Source organism: Diplotaxodon limnothrissa, linkage group LG7, assembly GCF_057381915.1.
Source record: "Diplotaxodon limnothrissa isolate DT_005_m linkage group LG7, D_limnothrissa_male_GT1.1, whole genome shotgun sequence".
NCBI classification, from domain to species: domain Eukaryota; kingdom Metazoa; phylum Chordata; class Actinopteri; order Cichliformes; family Cichlidae; genus Diplotaxodon; species Diplotaxodon limnothrissa.
The window spans coordinates 62957412-62985378 of record NC_140602.1 but is presented as its reverse complement, the minus strand read 5'-3'; the positions used below and the strand labels follow the sequence as shown (position 1 = coordinate 62985378).

The 27967-nt window shown below is 39.6% G+C and overlaps 1 protein-coding gene across 1 annotated transcript; it reads left to right on the top strand.

The window, feature by feature from the left end:
* Positions 1–185: 185 nt before the first annotated feature.
* mvb12ba (multivesicular body subunit 12Ba) lies at positions 186–27468 on the top strand. Its single transcript, XM_085358652.1, has 10 exons — positions 186–426; positions 14023–14145; positions 18778–18885; positions 18993–19089; positions 19248–19377; positions 19862–20002; positions 21846–21940; positions 22302–22357; positions 26163–26222; positions 26467–27468. Exons 2-10 carry the CDS (start codon positions 14035–14037, stop codon positions 26551–26553), a joined length of 885 nt encoding a protein of 294 aa, XP_085214778.1. The 5' UTR covers positions 186–426; positions 14023–14034; the 3' UTR covers positions 26554–27468.
* Positions 27469–27967: the final 499 nt, after the last annotated feature.

The following is a 27967-nucleotide window of genomic DNA, read 5'->3' as shown; positions in this document are numbered from 1 at the left end:
GAGACGGGAATTTTAAAAAGAAATGTATTTGGCGGTACTATAGATTCTGTGCTATACTCCAATCTAAAAGGTGGCGGTATTGCACCTAGAAGTTATTTGCCAACCGCCAAAAAAACAGGGGAAGAAGAAGAAGAATTTCGCTACTTGCCAACCAATAAATATTAAGAAGAAGAAGAAGACCGCGACGACTCCTCCGAATCCGAACGAGTTCTTTCCGCTTTTCGAACAATGATATCTTCCTGAAACCGCTAGCTGGAAAACTGTTGTGCAGATATGCACAGAATAGGTTGTGTTTAGCACTGGTTTGATGAATAAGGCAATTTTCTAACAATGCGAGCTTTTCCAAAGCTGTGAAACGACCTAACCAAACAGAACACTGAGGAAAAATTTCGGGAACCTCTCACATCCAACTGTTAGCCTGTTTCGGTAAGTGGTTAACCCAGTTAGATTGCTAACATTATCATTTATTGCAAATCCTGTGTCTTCTCAAGAATGTGATACGTGAAGCTGCCTTTGGTGGTGTAATTGACTGAGGTATGTGATATAAGCGCTTAAACGATCCAAGGGATAACAGACCGTTGGCTGGCCAGTAAAACCATAGCTGACGTCTGTGGTCGGTTGCAGCTGGCGTGTGGAAGATGCACTATGTTACCCGACTAGCTTGTTAGCTTGATCGCTTATTTATTATTTCACAGTTAGAGTTGACAAACGAAGTCGAGTTATTGTCGCACAATAAATAATTTAGTTATGGCTGTTGTTAGTAATTTGTGTTAAACCTACGAATCAATGCGTAACTTGTCCTGTATGAGGAGAACTTTTGAGTGACATCTTTTTATCTCATTGCACCACTGGAATTTTGAGTGTTAGGACGTAGAAGAGAAATCCAGTCCTTTGCAGAGGAGCTCACTGGAGACCAAAAAAAGCAAATTTATGTCCTTATTACGTAAGCCGTTTGTTTATACCCCAGATTATTTTGTGACTTATGTAAAATAAGTTGCATCAAGATTTAAAAAATATGGCAATAGAAGTTTTTTCTCACAAGCCAATAAAAATGTACATGGGCCATTAAAACTCTGAGCCATTGTCCTGAGGGTTGTTTGGTTGGACACAGTTCAGTTCAGTTCAATTCAATTTTATTTATATAGCGCCAAATCACAACAAAAGTCGCCTCAAGGCGCTTCATAGATACAGAGAAAAACCCAACAATCATATGACCCCCTATGAGCAAGCACTTTGGCGACAGTGGGAAGGAAAAACTCCCTTTTAACAGGAAGAAACCTCTGGCAGAACCAGGCTCAGGGAGGGGCGGGGCCATCTGCTGCAACCGGTTGGGGTGAGAGAAGGAAGACAGGATAAAAGACATGCTGTGGAATAGAGCAGGGCGATATGGCCAAAAATATTTATCACGATATATATTTGAAAATTTGCGATAACGATATAACTGACGATATAATTGATGCGAGACAAAATACAACTCCACAACATTACTAGCACAAAAAGACAACCTTCCATTTATTTTCACTTAAACAAGAAGCTGGTTTTTATGTACATTAAAGCTTTATAAAAATGTAACAGTGCAAATGCAAATTCCTTGCTGAAAGTTTAACCAAAAGGCATTTCCAGTAGAAATGGGCTGACATATCCTGAGCATAACCATGTATAATATCCACTGAAGTTAAAAAGAGGTGCTTTGCAACATTAAACTGCAGTGTGCAGTACGTATTTTTCGGACCATAAGGTGCACAGGATTATAAGGCACATTAAGCGAAACAAAGCAGTCAGATAAATCAAACTTTATTAAACTCATTCTTCTTGCTTCCTCCACTTCTGTACCATTGATTCATTAATGTTGAATTCTCTGGCAGCTGCTCTATTCCCATGTTGTTGCAGTATATTAATGACTAACCTCGTATTGTGGATGGATTATCTCAGTTGTTCTCCTGACTGAAGTTTGGTCCGTTTACAGCATCCTGCCATGCGATTGCATTTGTCTCTAACCATGAGGAACCTTTACGTTAACTTTTATAAGTGGAAAAGTGTTAGTGTTCGTCCTCCAGCTTCACTGTTTATGTTATGCTAACATAGCTGTGTCGCTAGCGATCACGTAGCACATCATTATATACCAGCTAGCCCAACTTCAGTAACCCTACAAACGTCACTGCTGTTTAGTTTCCTGTCTTCATTTATGTTGGAAGTGATAGCAGAGCTGTACGTTTGATTTTTTTTCAGAAATCTCTCAGTCAGAACATGCTATATCATGCTTAGGTAACTAGCGAAACTAGCGAGCTAACTTCCGCTAGCTTCCTGCTAACTTCTAACTCCGTTAAATGTAATAAATTTTGTTTTCATGGATGCCTGGAAGTTAAACTTCATAGTTACACCTGGTAAAGCAGCAATGCTGATTGTTTTTATTAAAGATGAAAGAATTTAGACAGTTTTTAACTCGCAGTGATGCTGCAGTGTTGTTTGACATGAAAAAGACGGAGTTTAGGACCCAGATTACTCCCAGCTTTAAGAGCATCTTAGTCCGACAAATACGACAATAACGACGGCCGCTTGCACGTACTGCAAAAAAATGTGCTTTGTCTGTATCTGACGGACAAACACCAAACCAGTTCCACATCACTGAAGTTGCACCATTTTTACAAACCAATTCTGGTTCATCTGTTTCACTCAACAATCGGCCATGTGCGTATGAAAACAAAGGCACTGCGCATGCGCGTTTTACTCATATTCTATCGCGATATTTCATTTTCCTATCGTTGCCTAACATTATACCGGTATTACCGTGAATGGTATAATATGGCCCAGCCCTACTGTGGAAGAGAGACAGAGGTTAATAACAGATATGATTCAATGCAGAGAGGTCTATCAACACATAGTGCGTGATAAAGGTGACAAGAAAGGAAAAACTCCAATGCATCATGGGAATCCCCGGCAGCCTACGTCTATTGCAGCATAACTAAGAGAGGATTCAGGGTCACCTGGTCCAGCCCTAACTATATGCTTTAGCAAAAAGGAAAGTTTTAAGCCTAATCTTAAAAGTTGAGATAGTGTCTGTCTCCCGAATCCAAACTGGAAGCTGGTTCCACAGAAGAGGGGCCTGAAAACTGAAGGCTCTCCCTCCCATTCTACTTTTAAATACTCTAGGAACAACAAGTAGGCCTGCAGTGCGAGAGCGAAGTGCTCTAATAGGGTGATATGGTACTACAAGGTCATTAAGATAAGATGGGGCCTGATTATTTAAGACCTTGTATGTGAGGAGCAGGATTTTGAATTCAATTCTGGATTTAACAGGAAGCCAATGAAGGGAAGCCAAAACAAGAGAAATATGCTCTCTCTTTCTAGTCCCTGTCAGGACTCTTGCTGCAGCATTTTGGATTAGCTGAAGGCTTTCCAGCAAGTTTTTTGGACGTCCTGATAATAATGAATTGCAGTAGTCCAGCCTGGAAGTAATAAATGCATGAACTAGTTTTTCAGCGTCACTCTGAGACAGGATATTTCTAACTTTAGAGACACTGAATTACTATTTATAATTATTATTATTGACATCTACTGGGGATGGATCAGTTTACAAAATCTGTGGTTCTGTTCATAGCACAGTTTTGGGGTCACAGTTTTTGATTCAATTTGGTATATCTTGGCTCTTGTAAGTTAGTGCTCTAATACAGTGATACCATACTTTAAGATCATTAAGATACGCATCTGGTTATATACAATATTTTGGAGATATTTAAGGTCTTATGAGGAGGTGAACTATTTAAACATTTTAAAAGACCTGTTTTTTGTCTTTTGAATATTTATTACTGCTCATTAATAAGACAAAAGTATTTCTTATTCGATTTTTGATGCAATAATAGATACTCAATTACTAAAATGATCTAAGCCCCAGTACAGTCTCTACTTATCTGAAAAAAAGAAATGCTCTTATATAACTATCATTAGCTTACAGCTTTAAGTGTTTAAGGTATGTGCTAACTAAAAATAAAGACAAGATGATAGTTTATTAAATTTTAATGAAATTTGCAGATTGTTTCGGTGGAGTTTAATAAACTCCTTGCTATCTAAAATATAACAGGACACCGGAGTATATTCTTGAGCATCTCACACTTCTGATAATCAGTTGTCTGTTTGACGTTTACTCAGCTGTGTAAAAACTTTAACCTCAGCCAAACTGATTTACTCAGGAACAAATGAAATACTGAAAAAAGCCAAACAATAACATTTTTAAGTTATCTAAGTGACTTATATATCATGTTTAACCTGAGTAGCGAAAGACGGCGGTGGGTTTGAAAACGATTTGCCGTGAGTCCAGTGTTCTCACGGGCTCTAGTGAGCTATCGAGCTAGTGGGTAACAGACGTCTCCGAAAACGTCGGAGCGCTTTTGAAAATATGTGGTGTCTTGACAAACTGAGCAGATATTTGAGGTTTACACAGCTACATTCTTGCCTGAAAATATGTTAAACGTTTATTTTGTGACCCAGAAAGAATAATAAGAGTAATATTAAAACTAATTAGCTGCCGCCATTGTTGACAACTGAGCAGGGCTGCGCTATGAATTGTGGGACACAGCTTCTTCTTCTTCGGGGTTTAACGGCAGCTGGCATCCTTGTACATGCAGTGCTGCCATCTTCTGTTTCAGTCCGTTATTACACTCTTAAATCCTACTACTTATTCCTGCATCTTTCAGGATCTTACAAAGCTTCAAACGACGCGTCAACTATTAAATTAGTCGTCGATGATTTTGATAGTCGACGTAATCGTGACTAGTCGACTAATCGTGGTAGCCCTAATTAGGATGGATAAGAACAACTACATAGATGGACTTAGAAGCTGACACTGAACAGACAGCATACAATGATAACATGAAGCAGCTCTACGACACAAGCAAGAAATTGTGTGGGAAGCACAGCAAGCCAGAACAAGGACAAGGAGGGAAAGGCCATCACAGGACTAGTGCAGCAGATGAAAAGATGGTCTGAACACTTTGAGGATCTCCTGAAGAGACCTGCACCACCAAATCCACCAGACATCAATCCAGCCAACGAATATCTCCCCATTAACTGCAGCAGACCAACCAGAGAAGAGATCAGGAAGTCCATCACCCTAATGAAGAACAGGAAGGCTGCTGAACCTGGCGATATACCAAAGCAGATTTGGAAGCACCAGTGGAGTTGCTGTATACACTCGTCTAGAAGCTCTGGGGGAAAAAGAGGAGTAACCACCCCAAGAAGGGTGACCTCAGCAGCTGTAACAACTACAGGGCCATCGCACTCCTGTCAGTAACAGACAAGGTCTTCTTTTTTTTCTTTTTTTTTTTTGCCTGTCCCGTTTGGCTCTTTTGCCATCAGAATTGTTGTCTAAAGGCAAAGAAAGATGCCCAACGGGTTTACTTTACCAAATTGACCATCCCAGCCTTGCCGTAATGGTCCATTTGATTCACCTTTTATTGTTTATTTTATTTTCACTTCAACGTGGGGACAGACACCCCCCTGGTGACATACCCCTACTCCAAGGTCCTGCATGTGTGGGTGGTTGTGGTGGAGCGGGAAGAGGGAGGCAGCTGGAGATGGGGAGGAAGGAAGGGGGGGGCAAGTGACCCCTCCCTGGGGCCAGCTCCCCCGCTGACCCCAGTAGGCACCCCCATACTCCGCGACCCGCCAGGGAAAGGGGGCCCAGGCCCATCCAGACCGGGGCCCAGCGCAGCAGCGCCTCCCGGCCCCACAGAGCCCGGGACAGTCCACCCAACCCCACCACAGAGAAAACCGCACCCACCCCACCATCCACTCATCTTCCAGACTACATAAGACAATAAACACCCAGGCTGAGATCTTCCTCCACCTCTCCTGTATCTCCCCCTCCTGCAGAGAGAGCCCCTGAGGAGAGGAAAGCTCCTGCAAGATGTGACGATCTTCCCCACCAGTTGAAGAGCCCCCCAGGTGGCTCGATGCACCGGCGGCACCCTGCTCCAGGGCTGGGCCCCCATGCACCCACCCACCCACAACCCCGGCAACACACCAACCAGGACCCAAGCCCCTGAGGCCTGGCCCGGGCCCCAGCCCAGAGACGGAGCGCCCCCAGAACCTCACGCCCATCCCGGACCCACCCAGGGGCAGCCAGGCTACCAGGTCAGTAACCCACGTCCGTCAGCACAGACCCTCCCCTAGCCCCGCTGCACGCAGCCGCGAGGAAACAGTCACCTGAGAGCCAACAGAGCCCCTAACCGGACATGACCGCTACCCCGGGTTGAGCCCCCCAAGGAAGATGCCTCCGGGGAACCCCCCGACGCCCTAAGCCTGTCCCTACCCCCACACCAATCACAACAGTGAAGGCGGGACCAAACTATGACCCCCCACCCCCACTAGGTGATGGAGCTGATCAAAGGAGCCCAGAGCAATTGATCTGATGTGGTGGCAGAGGCTGTATCAAGACTAGGGCTGCCACAAACGATTATTTTGATAGTCGACTAGTCACCGATTATTTTTGCGATTAGTCGACTAATCAGATCATCATCCATTAGACGTAAAACTACAGCTTATTGCACCAGCAGCATCTGCTCTTATATAACTATCATTAGCTTACAGCTTTAAGTGTTTAAGGTCTGTGCTAACTAAAAATAAAGACAAGATGATAGTTTATTGAATTTTAATGAAATTTGCAGATTGTTTCGGTGAAGATTAATAAACTCCTTGCTATCTAAAATATAACAGGACACTGGAGTATATTCTGGAGCATCTCACACTTCTGATAATCAGAAGGGACACAGCTGCTTCTTCTTCTTCTTCTTCTTCTTCGGGGTTTAACAGTAGCTGACATCCTTGTACATGCAATGCTGCCATCTTCTGTTTCAGTCCGTTATTACACTCTTAAATCCTGCCACTTATTCCTGCGTCTTTTGTGATCGTACAAAGTTTCAAACGACGCGTCGACTATTAAATCAGTCGTCGACGATTTTGATAGTCGACGTAATCGTGACTAGTCGACAAATCGTGGCAGCCCTAATCAAGACTAATGTAATCTAATAGATAATTTCTATATTGGTTAGAATTAAGATTATTTTTATTTTTCCAGTTCATGAGGACTGTTTTCTTGGCTATGCATAGGGCAGTGAAAACCATATGGGCGATATTCTTTTCTGAAGTGACATTATCTAAGCTGCCCAACAAACACACTAAGGGGGAAGTTGGAATGTTACATTTCAGACACTTCGATAAGTCTTCACATATCTCGCGCCAAAACTTCTGAACTGGTGGACAGAACCAAAGAGCGTGGATATAATTGTCCGGTGAATTGGTTTGGCAGTGTGAGCAGTTGTTGGTAGACGTAAAGCCCATCTTGAACATCCGATGACCTGTATAGTGCACTCTATGTAATATTTTGTATTGAATTAATTGAAGACTGGGATTTCTAATTAGATGAAAGGTTTTTAAGCAAATCTGAGACCAGAAGTTTAGGTCTAAGTTAACTGATAAATCCGCTTCCCATTTTGCAATAGGAAGTGATATTGATTCATCTGTTTTAGAAAGCATTCTGTATATTTTGGATAGTAATTTGGGGGTTTTAAGAGTAAGAAATTGAACCACACTTGGTGGTGTTTGTAGTTCAACTTGACCCGGTTTAAATTTCTTTTTTACTATGGATTTAATTTGTTGATATTCTAAAAATCTTTTCTTGTTGATCCCATATTGTGTAACTAGTCCGTCAAATGAAATAAATTCTGTTCCTTCTAGTATATGTTCTAAATATTTGATTCCTTTACCACTCCAATCTGAAAAGTTTATCATATTATTGTTTTGTAATATGTCAGGGTTGTTCCAGATAGGTGTACGTTTGCATGGGATTAATGAAGACGCCGTCAATTTTAGAAACTCCCACCATGCTGTCAGAGAAGAGCTGATGTTGATGCTTTTAAAGCATTCATGTCGTTGGATGTTTGAGCTGATAAATGGTAGGTCTGAGATCTCTAGATTATTGCAAAGTGCTTGTTCTACATCTAGCCAAGGTTCATCTAAGAGGGTATGTTTTAGCCATCCTGAGATAAACTGAAGCCTGTTGGCTAAGAAGTAGTACTGAAAGTTAGGCAGTTCTAGTCCTCCTTTATCCTTGGTCTTTTGTAGTGTTTTTAAGCTTATACGTGGGGGTTTATTTTTCCAAAGGAATTTGGACATACATGAATCTAGAGATCTGAACCAATCTTGTGGCGGTTTAGTTGGGATCATTGAGAATAAATAATTTATTTTTGGTAAGACCATCATTTTTATAGCGGCAACCCTTCCCATGAGTGATATGGGTAGACATTTCCATCTAGCCAGATCATCTTCTACCTTCTTTAAAACTGGGATATGGTTTAATTTAGTTAGATCTGCAAGCTTGGGAGAAACATTAATACCTAAATATTTTATATTTCCCGATTGCAGTGGTGTAGAAGAGGAATTATGGAGGGAGCAATTAATCGGTAGAACTGTAGATTTTGACCAGTTAATTGAGTAATCTGATATTCTTGCAAAAGAGTTTATCAATTCAGTCACCCCAGAGACATTGGTTTGTGAATTTTGGAGAAAGAGTAACACATCATCCGCATAAAGGCTGATTTTATGTTCCACGTTCTTGCATTTTATGCCCTTAATTACTGAATTCTGTCTAATTGCTGCTGCTAGGGGTTCAATAAAAATTGCAAACAGTGAAGGGGAGAGTGGGCATCCCTGCCTGGTGCCCCTCAAGAGACAGAAGCTGGAGGATGTCTGGTCATTTGTTCTAACACAAGCTGTTGGGGAATTATATAATATTTTTAACCAGTTTATGAAAGAGGATCCAAAACCAAATTTGTGTAAAGTTGCAAATAGAAATTTCCAGTTAACTCTGTCAAATGCTTTTTCTGCGTCTAAAGAGAATATTGTAGTTTCTAGGTTTTTACTGTATGAGTAGTCTATCAAATTAAGTAATCTACGTGTATTTGTTGATGAGTGCCTACCTTTTATGAAACCAGTTTGGTCAGGATGAATTAAGAGGGGGGTTATTTTCTCCAGTCTCTTTGAGAGAGCTTTGCAGATTATTTTAAGGTCTACATTTATAAGGGATATTGGACGATAGCTTGAGGGATATACAGGGTCTTTGCCTGGTTTAAGCAGGAGATTAATGTTTGCAGAATTCATATTTGATGGAAGTCTGCCCTTTTCTTTAATTTCCAACAACGTTCTGTAGAAAACTGGTGCTAGAATCGACCAGAATTCTTTGTAGAATTCTGCAGGAAAGCCGTCTGGACCTGGAGCCTTATTATTGGGCATACTTATCAGGGCTTCCTGGAGTTCACCTGGTGTCAGTGGTGAATCCAGTGCCATTGCTTGAGTGTCCAATAATTTTGGAAGAGTTATGTTGTCCAAAAACTGATCAATTTCTTTTTTAGATGGTTTATTTGTGGTGAATACAACGTTTTATAGAAATCCCTGAAAATGTTGTTTATTTGTATCGGATCATATATTGTGTTCCCAGATGAATCTTGAACAGCACATATAGTTGTTTTTTCTTTCTTTATTTTTAGCTGGTTTGCTAGAAATTGACCGGATTTATTACCATGTTCATAATTTTGTAGGCGTAGTCTTTGTACTAAGAATTTTGTTTTTTTTTTTTATCAATTATCTCATTTAATTCTAGTTTTGTTTTGCGTATTTTGTTCAATGTTTCCTGATCTTGGTGGGACGCGTAGGCTTCTTCTAGTGATTTGATGTTTTTTTTCTAATTCCTGAATATTTTTGTTTTCTTTTTTCTTTTTATGTGATGAGAAAGAAATTATTTTACCTCTCATCACAGCTTTCCCTGCTTCCCATAGAACAGAAGCTGATGTTTCGGGAGTGTCATTATAGTCCAAATATGAAGTCCACTCTTTTTTAAAATATTTAATAAAGTGTTCATCTTTAAGTAGTGATATATTAAATCTCCAGTTTTTTCTTGGCGTAGTATTATTCTTGTGCATTAGTGTTAAAGATACAGGACCATGATCGCTGACAGCTATAGGGTGAATCTCAGTGTCTGAAATGTCGTTCAGCAGTGAGCTGCTGAACCTTGAACGACAAGGTCTTCTATCGGGTCGCTACTGTGGGATGAGCAAGCAGGCTTCCGACAGAATTGATCAAGCACAGATTAGACCGCAGTGCTACGCGTCATAGTTGTGTTTGACAGTGTGGACCGAGAAACTCCTCTGATACTATAGGGTGGCTGTAGCTCAGGTGGCAGAGCAGGTCAGCCACTAATCAGAAGGTCGGTGGTTCGATCCCAGGCTGCCTCCTGGCTGCATGCCAAATATCCTTGGGCAAGATACTAACCCCGTGTTTGCCTACTGGTGGTGGTCAGAGGGCCCGGTGGCGCCAGTGTCCGGCAGCCTCGCCTCTGTCAGTGCGCCCCAGGGCAGCTGTGGCTACAACGTAGCTTGCCATCGCCAGTGTGTGAATGTGTGTGTGAATGGGTGAATGACTGAATGTAGTGTGAAGCGCTTTGGGGTCCTTAGGGACTAGAAAAGCGCTATACAAATGCAGGCCATTTACCATTTACCATTTATAGCATCCCAGCCAACATGGTCAACAGTCTGTCAGTCTGCCCCAAGGCAGCTGTGGCTACAACTATAGCTTGCCTCCACCAGTGTGTGAATGTGAGAGTGAATGAATAGTGGAATTGTAATGCGCTTTTAGGGTCTCGAAAAGCCCTATATAAATTCAATCCATTATTATTATTATTATTATTATTATTATGATCAAGGGTTCATATGAGGGCATGACCTGCAGAGTGATCCATGGAGGGCAGCTCGTCAACAGCTTCCAAGACCAGAATCCAACAGAAGGTCAAAAGCTAGCAAATGTGTCCTCCTGATTGAATTGAATTTTTTAATTACTGACTCTGTCTCTTTTCCTTCAACAGAGCTTGAACTACTTCATTTAAATAGTCTTTAAGTACCGGTACATGTGTATTAGAAAGAGGTTTTTTATTTTTTTCCTAGCATGCAGAACCATTCCTGTAATCACCATTAAAACCTTTACTGGGAAAAAGTGGGAGTGAGATGTGTCTATTACACATTTCTCTGTGATACTGGGTTGAGGCGGAGATTGGTCTGCTGCAGTTAATGGGGAGATATTTGTTGGCTGGATTCATCAAACCACCTAATCAACAAACTCCAACATCAAGAAAAGTGAACTTTGTAGTTGCTCCATCCACAATTGTTTGTTTTATACAGGAAACCTCCTTGGTAAAGCTGCAGAAGTTGCATTAAAAAATGCAGCTGAACTGTTAACTTGATATTCAATTCAATTCAATTTTATTTATATAGCGCCAAATCACAACATAAGTCGCCTCAAGGCGCTTCATAGATACAGAGAAAAACCCAACAATCATATGACCCCCTATGAGCAAGCACTTTGGCAACAGTGGGAAGGAAAAACTCCCTTGATACCATGTTTAAAATGCGCAGCTTGTTGACGGCTGACATTCCACTTTCTGTCGCCGTGATACCTGCAGCAAGCAGAGGGGACTTTAAAGAGGGGCAGGGGGTGTGCTAGACCAGTCTTTTAATAATTATTTTTCAAAATTAAAGTGAAGTGAAATAAAATGTTAATATTTAAAAATATAAAGGATTTGTTTGTTTTGTTTTTGTTTTTTGCAGGCCAATAAAAATGTACAGGGGATAGTAAAACTCAGTCACTGACCTGGGGCTGTTATATTAGACACTGTGAATTATTAGCATTCATTATTAAAATCTACGCCATTGTAATATCCTGTTTTCAGCCCACCAAATTTTGCATCAAAGCTCAGGGTAAATGTCCAAATGCTCACTATTCTTCATTGGAGCCCCCACATACTCTTAAAGCCTTATTCATTCACTAACACACACAGATGCAGAAAAATGTACACATGAACACACATCTACCTCATCCAGAAGATACAATACTACAGTAATACGAGGGTTTATATGGGCTCAAAATGTGATCATAAATATTTTGTACTTGTAAAAAAGATTTGTGTGTGCGTAAAAAAGATTTGTACTTGTAAAAAGAATTTGTGTGTGGACTTGTAACTTGCAGGGGTTTTTTTTCTAAGTACAGATTTTTGACCCTATTTTTCTTCCCTTCATCTGATTGGTCAATGTCATGTCAATCACAAATGTAACAATCCAATCAGAGAACAGATGGGTTTGGCTGTCGAGGGGCGCTTTTTTTGAACTGCAGGTCTTTGAAGGGAATAAATGCCCTTTTACATGCCAACCCAGCGTTTTCCTTCATCACCACGAAGGAAAACAGTCTGTGGTCGTCCAAGTTTGGTGATTTTTATGTCACAGGTCTACGTGTTTAATACAGGGACTTCCACAGCCTTTTCAACAGCGCTGCGGACCGCGGGGTGGGGGCGGGCAGTGTTTTGGAAATGACAGTCTTCATTACAAAGCTTTCTTCGTTATGAATTAGCATACATGTTTTTATTGAACATTTGAAGAACCAGCAAAAAAAACAAACTCTTGTAGAGGACATAAAGTCAGAGATAGAAAAGACAAGGAGCAGGTGCATCTAGTACAGGTAGAGCTGCTGCAAAAACCCACAGAGCCCAGCAGCCAGCATAACAAATTCTGGATCCTTTGCTTTTAGTTAGCAGTTAGCATTAGCAGCGTATCCTGCATCCGATGTGAAAGGACTTTTATGCTGCGCACTGTGACTCACAGCAATGGTCCTGGGTCAGCCCTGACTTTGTGTTAAACTAATCCTAAAGTAATAATGGTATTTCTAACCACTGATATACCACAACTTTTTCCTTTCAACAGCTACTGAAAGTTAGGGGACCTAGCTGCTATCGGATATTTATATAGCGATCCTCCAGCTTCAAACGGTATCACCCTTCAAGGACCTGCAGTTCAAAAAAGCGCCCCTCCGACAGCCAAACCCATCTGTTCTCTGATTGGATTGTTACATTTGTGATTGACATGACATTGACCAATCAGATGAAGGGAAGAAAAATAGGGTCAAAAATCCGTACTTGTAACTTGCAGGGGTTTTTTTTCTAAGTCCACACACAAATCTTTTTTACGCACACACAAATCTTTTTTACGCACACACAAATCTTTTTTACGCACACACAAATTCTTTTTTACGCACACACAAATCTTTTTTTACGCACACACAAATTCTTTTTACACATACAAATCTTTTTTATGCACACACAAATCTTTTTTTACGCACACACAAATTCTTTTTACACATACAAATCTTTTTTATGCACACACAAATCTTTTTTACACATACAAATCTTTTTTACAAGTACAAAATATTTATGACCACATTTTGAGCCCATAGGTTTAGATTTTTGTGAAAGTGCAGTGTTCAGTTAAACTGCACCATCACAAAAACTTCTGTGAATATATTCTATTAGCCTCATCTTATTGTATATATGTGTGTTTTTATCTCTCACTGAAATTGACTTTTGTTATCGCTTGATGTTATCATTTTCCGTATAATTTTTTGGCACTATCCTATGGATACTTAAGAATCTGGATTTTTTTTTTTCCTTTTTTTTTCTTTATTGGAAAACTTTATTTTCCAAGCAAATATGATTTAAAACAGTGGGGTTTTTTGGGGGACGGATGCTGCAACAATGTAACTCCACTTAATGCAGTAACCTGAGCTGTCCATGAAAGTGACCAGTCACATTAGGACACTTTCTTTGCTTTCTTTGGGCTTCCCCTCCAAACAGTCACAAATCTAATGATTTAAGCAAGCAGGATTCACATCAGAGTTGTGCCCAAGAAATTAAATTATTTGCTCGGATTATATTTTTTCCCTTTGTGACTTATGGTACAAAAAATTATTCCATACTATAAGTTCAAAACGGTTAGATCGGAGCTCAGTAAGTAGAGTAAAAAAATTTCCCCTGTATGAACAGCAGAGAAAAGTACATGTCTTATCTTACCAATCAATCCTGATGTTTATTCCCGTTCTCCCATTGTCCTACTTTCTGTTTTCCAATAATGTCATCTGTGGGGATTTTTATTGCAGATCTCTATAAAGATGCCTGAGGTTCGGGACCTTTCTGAAGCTTTGCCAGAGATGCCAATGGACCCAATCACTGGAGTCGGAGTAGTAGCCTCTAGAAATAGAGCACCCACTGGATATGATGTGGTAAGCAACATAACATAACTCAAGAATGATTGGTCAGAATTGCCAAATACCAGAATTTTTCCCACACTATTAGATTTTATTTTTTGCAGTAACAGAAATATCTAATTTGCACATTTATGTACTTGTGTGTGCGCATGAAAGGAGGCACTTACATGCTTTCTTAAATTAATTTAATTTCTTAAATATTCTATTGTGACAAAAATAATTGAGCAACAATCGCATGTGTTCCCAGTGAGGGCTTCTCTCGTGGATAAACTCCAACATCTGACATACAAACCTGTTTTTGATTTGGTGCACATTCTGGTTAGCAAAATGGTTAGCTGGTTGTTAGGAAAATATAAGCAGTGACTGAACTTCAGTGATGCACAAATTCCTTTTTTTTTCTTTTTTTTTTAAACTTGCCAATAGTGATTCTGGGTTGTTTTTTATTTTTATTTTTTTTCTTTTGTCTTTTTTTTTCTGTTCACCCAATTCCAAATGTCTATGGAAAAACACATGTATTATTCTCTGTGTATATGATGATAGCCCAGACTTAAGAGTGTTTTGCTGTGAATTAGTCTTCATGTATTAGGTGGATGACAGTGTGTGTTTGCCAACAGTAGCAGCTGCTTTAGCATTTGTAGCAACTTTTTACCTGGTAGTTTACAGTTAAAGAGGAGCAGAATCACTATCCTTCTTTCCTGTGAAATAAGGGATGTGCATGACTTGTTAACCAAGCAACTAATCGTTGCTATTGTCACTAGTCAGTACAAGACGTAGTAATCATTTAACCTAATTGCTATCATTTTAATTGATGCGAAGTGATGGTAAATTGTTGTGCCTAAATGTTATACAGCCATGTGCTGCCATTTGTGGCATCATTGTTGAGAAACTCCATTAATCTGTTAATTTTGGGCTAATGTATTGTTGTTAGTTCTTTCATAAGCGAAAGGAAAAGATTGAGGATACGAGTAACGAAAATGGGCTTTCCGTTAGAATAAGATTAATAGTTCAATTATTTGTGTGGGGTTCAGAGTAGGGCTGCCACGATTAGTCGACTAGTCACGATTACGTCGACTATCAAAATCATCGACGACTAATTTAATAGTCGAGAATTCATAGCGCGGCCTTGCTCAGTTTCCAACAATGGCAGTAGCTAGTTAGTTTTAACATTACTCTTATTATTCTATGTGGGCCACAAAATAAACGTTTAAAATATTTTCAGGCGAGAATGTAGCTGTGTAAACCTCAAATATCTGCTCGGTTTATCAAGACACCACATATTTTCAAAAGCGCTCCAACGTTTTCGGAGACGTCTGTTACCCACTAGCAGTGTTGGGGAGTAACGGAATACATGTACCGCTGTTACGTATTTAGAATACAAAATATGAGTAACTGTATTCCATTACAGTTACCGTTTAAAAAGGTGGTATTCAGAATACAGTTACTTTGTTGAAATAAATGGATTACACTGCGGTACTTTCCTGTTTCATTTTGTCGCGGGTCAGGACTGTTTGGGTTTTGTTTGACAGCTACGTTCTTTCGTTCCAGGCGGCAGCGTTACGGTTGCCATGGTTACAGGGCGACGCTCTCTCTCTCTCTTTCTGCGACTGTGTGTTTCCTGGGTGAGAGAGCGCCTTTTCGTTGTTGTTGTTGTTGTTGTGCTAAGCTAACAGGCAGAATGCTACAAGCATAGCTCTAAAGAATGTAGCATCATGGGCGGTATAGTCCGTGTTGCAGGGAGAATGCACTGCCATACACGTTATGTGTCTGTGAGCGCGAGGAGGGAGAAAAAGGCGAGTGGAAAGGTACGAGTTGTCGTCGAGGAAAAACGGGAGCTGGAAGCATGTAAATATAATAATAACCACTGCAGCCAAGAAGAGTGCCTGACGAGCCCAGTTGTAAGTAAGCTATTAAGACTCGACTGTACACCGTGTTCGTGTTTTCCTCCGAAAACAATAAGTTCCGTTGGAGCAGTCTTTCAACGCCTCTCTCTGTCTCTCGCAAGAAAAATTGACCCACACAACAAAGTAAAGCTATTTTTCGGCTATGAGCCGACAGGGACCCCGCCGTATTAGTCAGAGGTCCCTTTACTACAGTTCGGAGTCGCGGACCTTCAGTAATAGTAATAAATCACACAGCAATAGTACATTCACGTTGTTGTAAAAAGCACGATAATATATTAAGTAATCCAAAGTATTCAGAATACGTTACTCTCATTGAGTAACGTAACGGAATACGTTACAGAATACATTTTGGGGCATGTATTCTGTAACGGAATACATTTTAAAAGTAACCTTCCCAACACTGCCCACTAGCTCGATAGCTAGCCGGGGGCAAGGCTCACTAGAGCCCGTGAGAACACCAGACTCACGGCAAATCGTTTTCAAACCCACTGCCGTCTTTCGCTACTCATGTTAAACATATATAAGTCACTTAGATAACTTAAAAGTGTTATTGTTTGGCTTTTTTCAGTATTTTATTTGTTCCTGAGTAAATCTGTTTGGCTGAGGTTAAAGTTTTTACACAGCTGAGCAAACGTCAAGCAGACAGCTGATTATCAGAAGTGTGAGATGCTCGAGAATTTACTCCGGTGTCCTGTTATATTTTAGATAGCAAGGAGTTTATTAAACTTCACCGAAACAATCTGCAAATTTCATTAAAATTTAATAAACTATCATCTTGTCTTTATTTTTAGTTAGCACATACCTTAAACACTTAAAGCTGTAAGCTAATGATAGTTATATAAGAGCAGATGCCGCTGGTGCAATAAGCTGTAGTTTTACGTCCAATGGATGATGATCTGATTAGTGGACTAATCGCAAAAATAATCGGTGACTAGTCGACTATCAAAATAATCGTTTGTGGCAGCCCTAGTTCAGAGTAGAGCTGCTGCTCCTTGATGAAAGGAGCCAGTGTAGGTGTAAGATAAAGGTGTTTCCTCTCTTACCGGGAGATGGTCCAGGGTAAACCCAGAACACTCTCAAGAGATTACATCTATTGGCTGACCTGGGAACGACTCGATATTTCTCAGTATAGGCTGGAGGAGGTGGCTGCAGAGAGGGATGTCTGGGCTTCCCTGCTTAGACTCCTGCCCCTGCAACTTCAGATAGGCGGAATAAAATTGCTGGATGATTTATTGATTTACTATTTTAGATATTCATTTTTTTTCTTAATATCTTGTCCTGTCTTATTCCTGTGTTATTTCACATATTACGTTATATATGGTATAGTATGACGATGTCTAAGGCAAGACTGGCAAGAGAGGAAAAAAGAGGAGAAAGTGGTGTGGGGCAAGAAGAGACAAAAAACTCAAAAACAAAGTGGGTGAGTGAGTGGGTGTGGGGATGCCTGCATCTTTGTAACAAATGCTGCACCAAACAAGCAGAACGGAGTCAAAATGCACTACAAGCCGCCTCTTGACTCCCGTTTTTTTTTTTGTTTCTTGTTTTGTTATTTAAGGGATACAGGAAGATGTCCCTCCTCCTCACTTAGTGTTTAAGGTGCTATGTTGTTAGATTTTAACTTTTATTGAAGTAGTTGTTATGAATTTCTGAACAGCGCGCATCGTCCAGAATAGACGGGAACACTGTGCCACAGTTTTCAGTTGCAATTCATTAGATTCTCAAAAGTTAATTTGTCATATTTTAATAATACGTGAACATCTTTTATAGCAAGTTTATATTATAACATTTAATATTTATTTATTTAACATCGGTTTATTTTCGTCTTCGTTTTCTGTTTGGAGTGTAATGTGGTCAGTATGCACAATGTGAGGTCCTGCACGGTTAAGCAGCATGATTCATAATTGAAGAATGTGATTAATGTTTTCAAATGCCTTTGTTTGCAGAGTTTTTGTCATTGGCCGTTAAACGGTTCTCAAATTTAACTTGATATTTGAGTGTCTTAAATTTACAGTTTTTTTTTTTTTGTTTTGTTTTTTTTTGTTTCTCAAGTGATTTAGTGATTTTTTTTTTCTCCCTCGTTTAGCTGACTAAAAAATTGGCCATGAGGAAAATCTTTTCAACTATTACCTTCACAACTGCAATCAACCAAATTTGAATTTCTGTTACCTACCAGGAATTTAGCTTGTTAATACAATACAGTTTTATTTATATAACACATTTAAAAACCCAAAGGCACACCAAAGTGCTTCCTGATTATACAGAGAATCAACGTAAATCAATTAACAAAGTACAGATTGGGCACTAGCACAGATAGAAGGCATGCACTAATAGACCAGAAGAGTTAAGTAAAATAGGTATCGAACCTCAAATCGGGAGGAAGGTCAGTTCATGAATACAAAATATCAACTAAGAAGTTAAAAACCAGCAATAAAATTATTTATAAGTTTAATAAGGGTATTAAATGGTCGGGAAAGCCAGGTTAAATAAGTAAGCTTTCAATCTTGATTTGAAGGATTGAATAGAGTCTGTGGCACGAATAGAAGCAGGGAGGCTATTCCAAAGTTTAGGTACAACTGAAGCAAAGGCACGATCACCTCTGGTCTTCAGCCTAAACTTAGGTTGGGCCACGAGTAATTGACCTGATGGTCTTAAAGCTCAGCAAGGAGTGTACAGATTGAGGAGATCATCCACGGATATTGTTATTCTTGTCTCAGAATAATGAAAATCTATCCCCCTCTGCTTATAGATCTCAACAACAACAGATGGCCTGGATGCTGACCTGTGGAAAGACGGACTTTTCAAATCCAAGGTGACCCGATACCTTTGCTTCACCAGAGTTTTCTCTAAAGAAAATGTAAGTTTACTTACCTCCTCAACAGTTAAATAAGTGTCCCACCCCCTCTCCAATAAACATCTCCTTTCTCAATACCATATTCTTGTACTCTATTCTTTCCTCTGCAGAGCCATTTAGGTAATGTTCTTGTGGACATGAAGCTGATTGATATAAAGGACACTTTGCCTGTGGGTTTCATCCCAATCCAGGAAACTGTTGATACTCGTAAGTTATTATCTCAAGTGGAAAGACACTTAGAGCCTCAATGTGTGGTAAGAATATGTGAAAATAATTAATCTTTTTAACCTCTGAAATAAGAATTGTTTGTTATTCATGAACCACCTTGTTGTGGAATGACCGTCAGTTTGTCTTTTCTGCAACAGAGGAGCAGGCCTTCAGGAAGAGGCGACTCTGCATCAAATTTATTCCACGGGACTCCACAGAGGCAGCCATCTGTGATATCCGCATCCTGGGACGCTCCAAGCAGGCACCTCCTCAGTATACCTTTATAGGGTGAGCATTGCAACTTCCAGTCAAATTTAACTTTTTGTTTTCTTTTTTTTTCTTTTTTTAAACAGAAGAAAATAGTTTATAAATAAAAAAGTTGTTTGTACTGTAATGGAATCACTCCATTTGGCATAACAGTTTCCACTTACTCCAGAAATCAAGTCACATTAATCTTTTTTACATTTTTAATGTATGATGGAATGTTCAGGGCATTTCTATCAGAAAGTTTTCTACATGAAAAGACACTTCCAGTATGTCAGATGTGTTCCACATGAGAGCTAAAGAATCCAAATCATTTCTGGCAAAGTGATTATTAAAAAAAAAAACCTTTGTCCCCAAAACATTTCTAGGATAATTGCTTAGAGAATGTATGAAGGGGAAAGGAGGGCATGGATTTAATACACACACGTTTTGACTAGCAGGTTTACATTAACCTTGGAACTAGTGTCAGCGCTTTCTGCTTAATAATGCTTCTAACATTGTTTGACAGAGAGCTCAACAACATGGGAATCTGGTATCGCATGGGAAATGTGCCTCGGGCCCAGGACTCCACACACACACAAACCATCAACAACACCCAGAATGTGAATTCCTCCAGCTCAGGATCAGCCCCACCAGCTCCCATGCTTAAGTAAATTCACTCTAATGATGTGCTAGTACTTGTATGTAATTGTCTTCACATGTATCTCTTATTAGTTCTTGTAACCTTAAAAGAGAAATGCAACACAAAACAAAGCAAGTGCACTGTAACAATACAGGTTGCACAGATTAGCACTTTATCTTGGTATTGCCTAGAGGTTATGGAATGTACATGCAAGTAGTGATTCATTCGCTTGTGAGTGCCCCAACACAGAGAAGATGTATCTTCAGATGTCACAAAAATTGTTATGATGATATGTTTAAATTGACAATGGATATTTATTTTTACACCTTTGAATGAATCAGTGGAGGAACTTCCTTAACTTTCTTGTCATCTTCCTATTTCAATTGTTCCAGATCGTATGCCTCCATGTCCATATTACCAAATCCAGTAAACATCTGTGGTCTTTCTCTTTTTCTCCTCCCTGGCAGCTCCATACTCAGCATCCTTTTTACCACTATACTCATCTGCACATCTCCAAACCAACTTAGCCTTGCCTCTTTTATTTTGTCTCAAACTCCTTCAACCCAAGTTGTCCATTTGGAGCGATTTAATTAAACTTTTATAGAAAATGTGCTTAAGAGTTCAAATAATAAAATAATGAGTAACATAATTTCTTTTAATATTAATGGAACAATTGAGAATTGAGCAGAGCACGTTACAGATTTAAAAAGGATTTTTTTTTTTTTTTTAAGTTTTCTCTCTCAGATCTTGCACAACATTATATATTAAAAAAATCCCCTCTCGCCCCTGCGGGCGGTCTGTCCTTTAAGCTCAGGTCCTCTACCAGAGGCTTGAGGGTCCTGCGCAATATCTTTGCTGTTCATAGGACTGCGCTCTTCTGGACAGAGATCTTGTTCCTAGGATCTACTGGAGCCACTCGGCTAGGCTTTGGGTCACTGCACGGAGTGCTTCGATTACCACTGGGACCACTGTTACCTTTGCCCCCCCAAATCTTTCAAAGCGCTTCTCTGAGTCCTTGGTGCTTCTCGTGTTCCTTCTTCCTGATGTAGCTGTCATTCGGTATCGCTGCATCTATCACTACGGCTGTTTTCCTCTGCTGGTCCAACACTACTATGTCTGATTGGTTACCCACCACTATTTTGTTCGCCTGTATCTGGAATTCCAGGATCTTGGCTCGGTCATTCCTGACCATCCTAGGGGGCGTCTCCCATTTATACCTCGAGACTTCCAGGTACTCTGCTCAGATCTTTCTGTATACTAATGCCGGCCACTTGGTTATGGCGTTCCATTAATGCCCTGCCTGCCAGCATCTTGCACCCTGCTGTTATATGCTGGATTTCTCCGAGGCATCTTTACACAGCCTGCTCCTGGGATCTTGCCTGATGTGATAGACCGCAGCCTCCATGGATCTTGTCCTCAGAGCTTGTTCCTGTGTTTCCATGATTACTGCCTCTGTGGCGTGTTTTTGTCCAGCCACTAGTAGGATTTGTGGACATCAGCCACTTCATCTATCGATTGATTGATCACAGCAGAAACCCGTGAAAGAGGAGGAGCCACCATCAAAAATATATATATTTCAGCTACTGTAGCAAAGATAATTTTCAAATTAAGTACATTATAACAATGTATGAATAAGTACTCTAGGATGAAGAGAAATTACCCAACAAGCCATAGTCAAAAATTTGGATACAGCTCTAATGTACAACCCAACTTCCTTTGCTTAGCTGTGCAATTTGACAGTCCAGGATTAGTTCTAGCTGACACAGCAGGAGTGGATAGTGATAGTTTCTTTAAACTCTTAGCTATTTGGCTCACTTTCACATATATATTGAACTACTGAGGTGCTTAATGTTTTTCTTTTTGTTTCAAGGCATATTTCCATGACCCTCCCTGCCAGCTTCAGAGGAAAAAATACTACCAGACCAGACTATGAGCACCAGAACTCCAACCTGTATGCTATTACAGGTCAGGTCTTTACAGTTTCAGTCGCCCTTGTTGATTTAAAGATGAATACACACACATATACACACAACCCCGTTCAACTATCTTAGTGAGGACCTTCATTGACATAATGGTTTCCCTAGCCCTTTACCCTAACCCTAATGACACATCAACAGCTTCACTTTTGTGTGCTTTCAAGCTCTCTCTTCATAATAGACTGCATGTTGAAGGTGACAGTGTCCACATCTCTGTATATGTGGACACTGTCATTTGTTTAACAGTCTCAAGTCGTTGCTGTTATTCAGTTTATGGTTTGTATGGGTTACTACTTGATCTCTTTTACGAGATGAAATTATGTAACGTTTTTTTGACCTTTCTCTTTCAGCAATGGACGGGGTGCCTTTTATGATCTCTGAGAAGTTTGCCTGTGCCTCATCTGATGTAAGTTTTAAGTTTTAATCCTAGTGACTTTGCCAACATGTCCCCCTGTATCAATTTCCAGTGTTTTGCTTTAACATCTCTGCTCAAAAAGAGTACAACAACCACAGTATTTGCCCAAAAGCTGTAAGTAGCCTTACATTCATACACTAAGCTTCATTACATTGTCTGATGTGTATTTGGTACGTGAATATCAGATTACATATATTTCTTAGTTGAGATTGCTGTACCCTGCAAGAAAGGGATACAGTGCTTAACAAATTTATTACACCCACATGTCATAAAAGCAAGAAAATACCCACAATTTAGAAATCTGTGAAAAGCTTGTTTAAAACTAAAAAGTACAGAATTAACTTAAATGAATTCATATTTTTATTCCCCAAACTTAAGCCAGGACACTGAGAAGTCAGAAATTAATCAAGCATAACAACAAACCAAAAAAACAATTTTTTTCTGTTCAGGAATGTAACTGAGTAACAGTAAAAATAGGCATAAACTTTATTTAATCCCAAACTCTTGGGAAATAACTTGTTACAGCAGCACAAGTAATAAAAAGAAAATTAGAGATGAAAAAGTAAGAGTAGTGTACAAAAAAGCAAAAATACTATACTATTTATAGATGGTTACTGTATACAGTAAAATACATCAAGATTTTCATATGTACTTAAAGTGCAGTGAGAGTGGTAATAATACACATTTGTTTTTAAACAGTATTTATCCTGTGTTGTTAGGATGAAAGACCTACAATAGAGCTCCGCCCTACATTGTGGCTGAAACGGTCTACTGCTGAAAGAGCTGCTCAGGACCTCTATAATCTTAATTAGGGGGTCAGAGATGTTGTTCATAATGACCATTAGATCCTTTTCTCACCCACCTCTTCTATGCGGTCAAGGGGACTGGCCAGGAAAGAGCTGGCCCATGTTTTCAGACTGTTAACCTGTTTCCCGTCCCACTCCGTGCGGCCACCTCCCCATCAGACAACCGCTTTTAAAAAAAAATTGCCCGATAGCCATAAAGTAAGGTTATGGTCGACTCCTGCTCCTTTTCAGCTTTTCAATCTTAGCAGTGCCTGTTGAATTGTATTGAAAGTGGTAGAGAAGTCAAAAAACATGACCCTCACAGTGCTTCCAGTATTGTTAGGCATGACAGTAATCTATGGAAGTAGATGCTTGCATCATCCACCTCAATTCCAGGACGTAGAGCTGGGCGATATAAGATTTTTGCATATCACGATATGTTTTTTTCATTTCAGGCGATAACGATATCTATCACGATATAAGCCAAATAACTATATTTGTAAGATTTAAATGTGCCGTTGCTCACAAGTAAAATGTGAAATAATCAGCAGCTTGTTTTTATTTAAATATTTATTTCCCATAATAAGTTCAACAGGGTAGATGTACTTAAGGAACATGAGACTTTTTCAGATAAATAAAGGCAAATATTGCAAACTACACAAAAGGCAGCCGCTAAAGCGTTTAAGTTTCAAAATAGAACAAACGAAACAGACTAAATTGTCAATTCCACTTAGAAACAAAATATTAATTCTAAAAATAAATCTTAGTTTGTTTTACAGAAGAACAGACAAAACTGACTAACTTTTGTCAGTATCAAATAAACTGAGAACTAAAAGGAAATTCTCAATCTCTCCTTGTTGTATAGCTTAGCTTTTCAAACAGTTTTAACAGTTACTTTAGTCTGACAAAAGCCGAATGACGAATTAGCGCTTCCAGTCAGAGACTGAGGCTACGTACACGGGTATTTTTGAAAACTGAGATTTTCCGTTTTCGTTTTAAAAAAATAATCCCGTCCACACATAAAGGCAGAAATGAAGGAAAACGCTGCTATGAACATGCCAAAGCAGCAGGTAGCGCTAGATTCCTAACCGTGCAGAAATGTTGGCCAATCAGAAGTCTAGAAGCCTCGGTGGGAAAAAGTAAACACAGCTGGGGCATAGAAGCAGAACCGAGTCGTATGTGTGGACGGACAGTAACTGTGTGTATATGTAAGCATTTAAACACTGCAGAGAGTACAATTAACAGTAACAGTATTGTAGAAATTCATTTCACCGAAACAATAACGTGGCGCACAGTGTGACGTCAAAAAATGCGCACACCTTTGACGCTGCGTTTTCTACGTTTTTCTAATCCACACGTAAATGCAAAAACTGAGTTCTTAAAAATCTTCGTTTTCAGTGACCAAAAACGCTGTTTACGCGTGGACGAAAGGTGCAAACGCATAGAAAAATCTGCGTTTTCAAAAATACCCGGGTACGTGTGGACGTAGCGCATGCACCAGTTTATTGTATTTCCAGACTTGCTTTCGGCACAATTTACAGTGCACACTACTCTGTTTTTTGTCAGACTTGAAATAGCCGAAATACCTTCACACTACGGAACTTCTATGGCTCTTCCATTCGACAATCTCTCCGGCATTGGAACCATCATCTGTTTTCCCTTCGGTCACGCTCGGTTGATTTTTCTAGTCGGCACACTTATTTCCTCCATTACCCGGGCGGTACGGTGGCTGGCTGCTTCCCAAACAAACACACGTGCGGCTTGGCACTTGTGCTGTACGTAACAAGTCACGTGACGTGACGCTGCGGCTGTGATTGGTTCGGCTCTGCGCTACTTAATTTGGATTGGCTGTTCTTTTTTTTCTTTTTTCTTTTTTTTTTAAGAGGACAAGAGTGGCGAGGTCTATCGCGATAGTTTAATTTTTCTATCGAGAAAAAGTTATATCGCGATACATATCGTTATCGTTCTATCGCCCAGCTCTACCAAAAGTAGAGTAAAGTGAACTACAGGGGTCTGGCAGCAGCATGCTTACTAGAGTTTCGAGGTGGTTGAGGACAATCCTCCCTAATTGTCTTCATCAGGTGGGAAGTTAAGATTACAAGTGTGAAATGGTTAGTACTGGAACAACACAGGATGTCTCCCACGGATAAACATGCGCATGATCACAGAGCTGGTCTGCACAGTCCCTGAGCAGTGGGGAGCTTTTCTGGTCTTGAGCTTTTTTCTTTTTTTTTTTTTTTGTAGTTTCTTCCTCATTCAATCAGCACTCAGGAAGTGTTGTTATTTCACTTCTCATTCACAAACATCGCTATTCCTCCTCCCTTTCTCATTCATCACTCTCTGGTGATATCCTGTGGCCGTTGCAAGCCATCCAGAGTGATGAGTGAGCCTCTTCAAAGTTCACTCAGCCAAATCTCAGTGAAGCACTAAAGGGTACACTGTCAATACCACTATTGCTTAGCTAGCACAAATTAACTCTTGCATCTTGTTGGGAAGAGATTAGTATTAAGTAACATTTTCCATAATGACAGATGGTATTCAAATTAAAAGTAATTAAATTTTTCTTAGTATGTAACATGCTTTAATATATTTAATGCTTATTTATGAAATGGTAAATTTGAAAATGACTGGATAGTAGCAATAAATATATATTTTAGCATTCAAAATATTTTAAAGGCCTTCGGCATACTGGTAGATCAATTATTACAGAAACATAAAAACGGATTTTGCTAATAGCAGTGTTACCAGTATTGCTCTAAATTACCAATTCTGTTCATTGAAGGCGGCTGTGGCATAAACCTTTTATTGGGTGATGAGCTGATAAATTTGTTGAGCCTCTATCACAATGTTCAGACTGCACCTAGAAAAATGGCAAACTTTTATTCGACTTAACCCTTCAAATAAGTCACGTTGTAGTAATACAAGTCTCCCAACACTACTCTCACACAATTGCAACATGCTTGAAGTTGAGCTTGTTCACACATCTCAGCATTCCTGTTCTCCATGTACAGCTGCAGCAGGTGGATCTGATGGGTATTACAATTAAATCACTGGCTGAGATTGAAAAGGAGGTGAGTAGACATAAGACTTTGTTACATTTCTCATAGTATAATTTATGGTCTCCAGAGATGAATAATGAAGTAGTATTTGCTTAAGTACAGATTGTCCACTAGAGGATTAATAAATTACTGTATATGATTGTTAATCAACACTGTATTTTGCAGATAGGTAAATGAAATTATGATTTTAGTGAACAATAAGAAAATTTGTTAGACCATACTAATTAATAATAATATGCAACTCTCCCTATGTAAGTATGATTACAGTTTCCGCACAGAGCATAGTGCAGCGGCTCGCCTCCCTCCAAGTCCAACACGGACCTCTCTGAGTTCTGAGGCCTAAGCATCTCTTATATGAACAACAGTCATCGCCACACTATAGACAGCAGCCGGAGAGAAGTGCACACAACTACTGAGAACATACCTACAACGGGGATATTCAATCTGTAAATGAAAAGAAAGATTCCCAACGAAAATTGTGGATTTTCTAACTTCTGGGACATGTTGTAGGCCCTCTGTGTGCTGTTGAAATGGAAAACAATGGAATTCAGTCAGACTCGAACTACTACACTGCAGAGCTGGGACAAGAAAACACGTTTTATGCTCATCGAGATACTTCAGTATCTCACTCGAATGACTTCAAAAATACATTTTTGTTAAGTGAAAAATGGTCAAGTGTCGTATTGTGGTGGAAAAAAAATAACCTTGTCCCATCAAAAGATCTTGTTAGAAATAAGATAAAAGGATCACACGGTACTTTTTTCATGGAGGACTTCTGTTGGATCTCACACCAGTCATGTTGCCTTTTTCGTTTATGACATGGACTGTTCTGAATCAAAGCGCACCATAAAGGCACCTTAGGGTGTCAGAAATTTAAAAGAAAACTGTGACTTTAAGTTTTGTTGTTGAGCTTGTCTTCTTGATGGGGAAATGCTTTTCATTGTTTTCTAGATGTATTGCCATTTACTGGTGTGACTGTGAGTGCACTTTTGTGTTTTGAGGTTGTTATTGTGCTTCCTAATTGCTGTAGATATTCTGTAAACCACTTCTTCTCTTTCTGTGAGGTAGCAGCTTGCCCGACAGAACCATGACTACAGCTAATATTCACTGTGTGGAGTATTCACATCAAGATTTTCTATTTATACCATACTCTAATACCTTACTTTGCATGCATATAGATGTTTTATTGATACATCTTTTCACTGAATGAGTAACATTGAGCAAACCTCACACATTTTAGCTAAAAAGCACTGATAGTTAGTCCTTATATCTCAACAATATCATAGCTATATTCATCGTTTCCTTCATCTTCATTGGTGTTATATCAGAAATGGATGCTCCAGTAAAAGTATAATATTGCAAAGAGTTTTATTTTAGTACATTGGTTATGGAACGTGTGTACAGAATTTTACTCTCCTGGTCAAAAGTTTTAGAATACCCCAATTTTTCCAGTTTTTGTTGAAAATGATTCAGTTTAATGTCTCATTGCACTCTGAAATGAAAGCCTTGTACAAATAAGGACTTATTCTAAATTTTTCACTCATCAAAGTAGAAACCTTTGGCAGATATAACAGCTGAACATACCCATGGCTTTCTTTCTACATTAGAAATCAAATATTCTTCATAAAGTTCTTCCCATATGTGTTAAATAAGTTCCCATAAATGTGTGGTACCCAAACCAGCTCGATGGGGTTTAAGTCTGGAGATTGTGCTAACCCCTGACCAACTAGGCACATACCAGAGGCTATTGCATGGCG